At 35.6% G+C, this 7,021-nt stretch overlaps 2 protein-coding genes across 2 annotated transcripts; both read right to left on the bottom strand.

Annotated features, from left to right (window-relative positions):
* Nucleotides 1-914: 914 nt before the first annotated feature.
* Nucleotides 915-3,398, bottom strand: LOC107621534 (receptor-like protein EIX2). Its single transcript, XM_088486921.1, has one exon. It carries the CDS (start codon nt 2,775-2,777, stop codon nt 1,044-1,046), a length of 1,734 nt encoding a protein of 577 aa, XP_088343047.1. The 5' UTR covers nt 2,778-3,398; the 3' UTR covers nt 915-1,043.
* A 151-nt stretch (nt 3,399-3,549) lies between these two features.
* On the bottom strand, nt 3,550-4,377 carry LOC148582066 (receptor-like protein EIX1). Its single transcript, XM_088486952.1, has one exon. The coding sequence runs from the start codon at nt 4,375-4,377 to the stop codon at nt 3,550-3,552; it is 828 nt and encodes a 275-aa protein (XP_088343078.1).
* Between the last annotated feature and the right edge of the window lie 2,644 nt (nt 4,378-7,021).

The raw sequence follows: 7,021 nt of genomic DNA, 5'->3' as shown, positions 1-7,021 counted from the left end.
ATTGTACTGAAATTTAACCTGTTTTGAAAATAACATGGATGGGAATATTCCTTCCACGATTTATCTTACATTTTCTAAGAATGTTTCTTTTTCTCTTTAACAACACCTGTTGTTACTTGTTAGGAATCTATTAGAAAATTTATATAACATGAGAATTGTTACGATGGGTAACCGGAGATTAATGAGTTGGATTAGTTTGGCTGGCCCAATCGTCTAAATGAGGAAGTATCCGAATGGGTCTGTGATCCACGGCCCCGTCCGACTTCAGTGTGAGAGAATGGGGGTGGTACCTGCAAAGACACTCCGATGCCAAAGTCAGCAAAGGGAGCAAAACAGGTCTAGAGAGTATTGGGCTTAGAGATACCTGAAGAGTGTCAGTATATTTATAGCGGTGAGCCAATAACCACCGTTGAAGTAGTTCCACCTTTTAAGGTGGATAACCGTCCCTTTATCTTAGGGAAGTTGGGATATGGCTCCTGGAAGTGGGTTGAGAAATCTTAGGGGCAGTTACTCACTTGACTGAGTGTTTATCTGCCAGCTAATCTTCGTCCCCGACTTCTTTAGAGCAAGTCGTAATGGGAACCGACTTCTTTAGGGGAAAGTCGGTGTGGAATGAGGCTCAATCCTTTGGACTGGGTCTTTTCGTTTGGACCTGGGCCTTAGTGTTGGGCCAGGGTATGAACAAGAATATAAATATAAAATTTTAAACTACAAAGATTTTTTATTAAAAATTTGATAAAATAGTAAGAACCTATAACTTAATTAAATCTTAAGTAAATTTCCTCTTACTTGATTGAAAGATCACTTCAATTTTTTACTTTAATATCATGAATCTATATTTATACTATTTATTTCAAATTTTCTTTAATGACTTTGTTATTAGTTGTGTTCTTCTGTTTATGCAGAGGTTCTTCAGGAGATTAAACATCAAATAACAATCTCTATTACAAATTCGTACATATACATACATCAAACATCTCTCACTTTCCTTTATTTATTACAACTTTTGATTCTTTAAAATAAAAATAAAAACACACACATGATCAAACAACAACACGGTTTCTCATCATCATCCACTTTTTCAGTTTTGCCATTTTTATTGCAGTTGTGACATAGATCGTGTCAGCTAAATCTTCCACCCATCTGAAGTAAACATGCCTCCAATTTTTCTTGAACCACAGAGTCCCAATAACTCCCCAAAACCCAGTTGCAAAGCCAATTGCAATGACAAGGTAGAACAACCACTTTTCCAACTTATCTAAGCTGTTGTCTTCATCTTCAAATTCACTGGTCCCATTTACTTGATGTGAATAACCGCATTTGTTGGGTAGAGGAGATCCACATAGATATGGGTTGCCAGCATAACTCGATGAATCATAAGTCAAAAACTGGTTATCTGTAGGAATTGGTCCAAAGAAGTTATTGTATGACAAGTTTAAATGACTTAGTGATGTTAAAGCTGACATGCTGCTTGGAATTGTACCCGAGAGTTGGTTACATGAAACATCAAAGGATTCAAGTGATGTCATATCCCCTATCATGTTAGGGATCTTTCCGATCAAATGATTGTTTGATAGATTCAAGCTATGCAATCCATTGAGCAATGTTATTCCTTCTGGAATTGAGCCAACCAAATTATTCTCGGACAAGTCCATCATGACTACAAGCTTCAAGATTTTTATATAGTCAAGTTCTCTTCCTTTCGTGACTTCTATGACATCCTCCGTTTGCCAATCAGATTTTGGTGGAAAAGCAAAACCTCCAGCAATAGATGAAGTAGGAGATAAAGCGGGAGCCTCAAGAGTCATTCCTCGAAGATTGCCTATGCACCGAGGTATTGAACCATTTAAATTGTTGCGAGAAAGGTCCAAGATTTTAATGGATGATAGTTCACATATCTGCGAAGGAATGCTGCCACTTAACCTGTTTTGCCGCAATCTTAGAATTTGTAGTGAAGAAAATGTGTTAGCACTCCATAATAGGATGGTGCCAGAAAGTTGATTCTCTCCGAGATCCATAATCAACAACTGTGACAAATTTCTCATAGATGCTAGAAACTCTCCATGAAGGCTGTTATTGTTCAAATGCAACCATGAGAGAGAGGAAAGATTCCCAAATGAGCTTGGAACAGCCCCTGAGAGTTTGTTGGATGACAAATTTATTTCTTCCAATGCTTTGTTATCTTTCCAACAATTGGGGATTTTACCAGATAGTCTGTTCTTTGAAAGGTCAAGGATACTCAAATCATCAACTTGGCACAATGATTTTGGAATTGAACCATTTATGAGGTTATTTCCAAGAATCAAGAACCCCAAATTGGGCATTATATGACCAATATGTTCAGGAAGTGAGCCACTGATTTGATTATGTGAGAGATTCAAATACTCCATTTCTGAGATAATAAAAGGATGACTTTCTTCCACTGTGATGGTTCCATACAAATTGTTTGAAGACAGATCCAGGTATGATAGATTCACAAATTTTTGAAAATCAATACAAATTCTCCCATCTAGTTTATTCCTTGAAAGATCAAGCACAATAAGATTTACAAGTTGGTTAAGACTTGTAGGTATGATTCCTTTTAAATAATTATTTGACAAACGAAGGTTAGTTAGATTTATAAGTTGACCAAGACTCGAAGGAATGGATCCAGTTAGATAATTATTTGAGACATCAAAAATTTTTAAATTTACAAGTTGCTCAAGATTTTGAGTAATTGTTCCATTAAATGAATTATTTGAAAGATCGACTACCTGTAAATTTACAAGTTGTCCCATGAAATCAGGAAGGCCCCTTCTAACTTGTTGTTGAATAGATATAAAATTTCCAATTTCAGTAATTTTCCAAAAGAAGAGGGAATGGGACCATAGAAAAAATTATCTTGGAGATCAAGATTGCCTAGATTTTCAAGTTGTCCTAACCAAGATGGTAAATGATCATTAAATTCATTTTCACTCAAGTCAAGATTCTCCAAATCATGCCCAATGCAGGTAGATAAATCAGTGTTTCCAATAGATTCTTTTTGGAGTTTGTTTCTTCCTATATTTAATGTTTTCAGGTGACACATATTTTTCAAAATGGATGAAATGGAACATTCCATAGATGTTAATTTATTAAATGAAAGATCGAGGTAGACAAGTTTCTTTAACTCAATAAACCAAGATGGAACTGAAGTAAAAGAGTTACTAGAAAGGTCAAGGGATTCAATGCTAGTCATATTTTGTAAAGCAACCGGAATTGTACCTTTGATGTTATTAAATGAGAGAAAAAGATGCTTGAGTTTCTCAAACTTGTGAAACCAGGATGGAAGAGAGTCAAAATTGTTCCGAGAAAGGTATAAAAATTCAATGAAAGTTGCATTTTGGAAAGTATTTGGAATTGGGCCATAAAGCCCACACCCTGAAAGATCAAGATACCCAAGTTTCTTGAAGTTGCCAAACCAAGATGGAATTGAAAAAAGATGGTTCCAACGAAGATCAAGATGCACAAGAGATGTCGTGTTTTGTAAAGCATCCAAATTTGACACACTAAATCCAATGTCGGCAAGACTTAGGAATTGAAGTTTAGGAGCACTGATGGTGAGATTAGTAATATTAACCTGAGCAAGGAAGAACAAGAAGCAGCTTTGTCAAGTCCACAAATTATTAACCGTCGAAGTAATAAGTTAGGACAACAGATAGATATAACGGAAGCATGTTTAAACACCTGAACTCCATCGTAAGCCTGGTTCATGTCGAGGTGCTCTAGCAATGACAGTTGAGAAATCCAATTGATATTGCTGTCTGGTGAAAATCCATTAAAACTCAGACGAAGAAAGTGGAGGTTGGAGAGATTTCCAAGATTGCTGGGTATTCTCCCGCCAAAACCAGCTTCAGAGAGGGACAAATACCTGAGGCGTTGCATAGAACCAATGAACATGGGTATGGGACTCCGATAGAAATCATTTCCACTCAAGTCCAAATGAGTCAAGTATTCCAGTTCCAGCAGCGATGAATTAACATTCCGAGCTTCTAAATATTGATAGCCTAAAAGGTCACAGTTGTCCTCATCATCACTTCTTAACCAATATTCTCCTTCCCACATAGGTCTCCGGCATTTCACATAAGGAGTGGTGAGATCAAGCATGACAACATGACCAGTAACATTATCACAACCGATCCCTTTCCATCGGCAGCAGTCATCGCCATGCCATGAGGAAAGCATGTTTGATGAATCAGTCAGGGATGCTTTGAACTTCACAAGAGCTTGCCTCTCTCTTTCAAGACACGGAGAGTGGAGGAGAGTACTTGAATTTGCACAAATGTCTGCAATTTCAGCCATTACCATCACAAGTACCATTGTTGCGCATGCAGCAACATTTTGGTATCTAATTCCCATTTTCAGTGGAATATAAATAGCTATAATTGATGATATTTAATTTGTTAATGGCTTTCACTCCACTCACTCAACCACATTATATATACATAATCATGATAATGGAATAATCAATCAAACCAACCTTTACGTTCCAAGAGTCTTGAGTATGTGTGGTAAAGTTTTAGTCTCCAATGCTTATCTTAAAAGTCTTTGGAGCTATTCTCTCTCAGTTTCTAATTATTCCAGGAGTACCAAATACGCATGGAAAAAAATGTATATCAAATTTGTCTATTCTTTGCTATATCCTTGTCACTCTTTAAATCAATACGTAGATGTTTTTGACATGATTTGTATTTATTTTTTTCCTTCCTTGATAAACACGAGAAAACAAAGTATGTAGCAATCAGAGATGGATGCCACTCTTTCGTTAAACTTTTTTTTATTTTTTTAATAGCAATGAATGAAGATATTCTATTATGATACGACTATGCTACGTGTACACCAAAATCAGTCACCAAAGTCAGCTACTAGTATAAAATATGTTAGAATATAAATACACATTGAAAATAAAAAAAACTATACATGTATTTATATACAAAATACATTGGTGGCTGATTTTAGTATACGAATAGCATTTTTTATTATGATACTCTCAAGATACCAACAATAAGGAAGATAAATGATCAAGTTGAAAGTAGCATTCGTCCTTCAAGATGGGAATAGCTAATGCAAGCAGAAAGTATTATCAAGGAAGGGAGCAAAGAAGAGACGGATGAGAGATGGAGCAGCATGGGGCACATGATCTGGGATATATGGAAGACGAGAAATGTAGCAATATTTCACAATCTAAAACCAGATCCTCTAAGCACTATAATCCAAGCTAGAGTACAAGAAAGGCAGGGATACCACAGAGCAAATAGAATCAAAGGCAGTTAAAAGAGGAAGCATACCAGTAAAGTGGAGGCCACCGCCCAAAGAATGGCTCAAGATCAACACAGATGCAGCGTTCTCAGAGCACAGCAAAACAGGGGTGATGGTTACCGTAATCAGGGATGACAGCGGTTCAGTAAAAGGTGGAACTGCAAGAAAAATCAGGGCAAGCTCAGCTCACACGATAACAAATCTAATGAAGACAGGGAATCTTCAGTTAAGCTGGAGCACGAATCCGCCTTACCAGGTCAGGAAACTCATCAATGAAGAGAAGCCAAGGAGAACTCCTCCCATTAGCAGAGACACCAACTTGACAGGGAAGCGCCAGAGCCACTAAGGCCAACCTGCTTGAAGACAAATGGCAAAATGAAGGATAAATAAAGTAAAATATACAAAACAAATATATATATATATATATATAAAATAATAATAATAATAATAATAAAAAAAAAAATATATATATATATATATATATATATATGTTGAAGAATCCATCAAGGGAGCCAAAGATACACAGCGGAAGCATCAATATGAAAGGAGCAGAAAAGGGGAGAAACAAGAAAAGAAAAGAAAAGGGATACCTTGTGCAAACAACAGCGAAGATAGAAGAAGAAAGTGCAGCGGCATCGTTTCAACAACAGAGCTGCAACAGCGTCCATGATTAGATAGCGAGGGTCCTCCTTCCATTAGCGCCGGAGCAACGCAGCGAGCATGGTCGCAGTCAACAGCGGAGCTGCAGCAGTGTCCGCCTATTCTAACAAACTTTGATGTTTGCTTTGGGGAGTTAGATTCTGGTGTTGAGCAGCTTAGGTGAGAGAGTTATGTTTAGAGGGAGAGGTTGTTTGAATTAGGGAGGGTAGGCTGTGCGGTTTCTGGGGCTCGGCTTGGGTAACTGTGTGGGCCGGGTTTGATACTAACAAAAAACACAATTTATTTTTTATTTATTTTTTATTATTTTTGTTAGTTTTTTACAATTATATTTTTTATTATTATATTTTTTTTAAATTTTTTGAATGAAAAAAAAATAAAAATAAATTAGATTTCTATAACTCTTCTGTTTTATTATCAAGAACATTAAATTTTATATCTCTATTTTTTATATTTTATTTTATCTTATTATTAAAAATAAATGCAGTCTTGATTACCATATTGAAAAAAGTTGCATCTAATACTGATAATATAGTTAAGAATATTTCTTCCTATAACCATTTTTTTGTATTTTTGTTTTTATTATTTTAGGATTTTTTGTTTAAGTTTGTATAATATTTGACTTCAAGCTATTTAGCACATGTTTGCTCTATTAGTCTATTTGAAAAAATTTTTAACTTTTCATTTTGTAAGTAGTTTATCAAAATTGATCTTCAAAATATAATTTTTAAAAATTATAAAAAATTCAGTAAATCAAACTAAAAGTGATTTTCAATAAGTATAAGTAATATAACTGTGTTTAGTAAAATAAATTTTAAAATTATTATAATACACATAAATAGATAAAAAGTTTGAATGTGAATGTAATTAGATCTTAACTTTTTTTTGTTATTTTTCATTATATCTCTCAACCTAATTGGCTAATGTGTACACAAAACTAGGGGTGGCAACGAGGCGGGTAGGGTGATTTTTTGCTCTATCCGACCCCGTTCCGCTGTACAACAACCAGTATAGAACCCGCCTCGTTTATACCCGCGGGTAGTAAAACATTCAACCCTAACCCGCTCCTACCCGTCCCTGTAATTAT

The sequence above is a fragment of the Arachis ipaensis genome, chromosome B10 (genome assembly GCF_059453495.1).
Source record: "Arachis ipaensis isolate K30076 ecotype BB chromosome B10, ASM5945349v1, whole genome shotgun sequence".
In the NCBI taxonomy this organism is placed as follows: domain Eukaryota; kingdom Viridiplantae; phylum Streptophyta; class Magnoliopsida; order Fabales; family Fabaceae; genus Arachis; species Arachis ipaensis.
The sequence above is the reverse complement of the archived record's forward strand: the minus strand, read 5'-3'. Positions and strand labels throughout refer to the sequence as shown.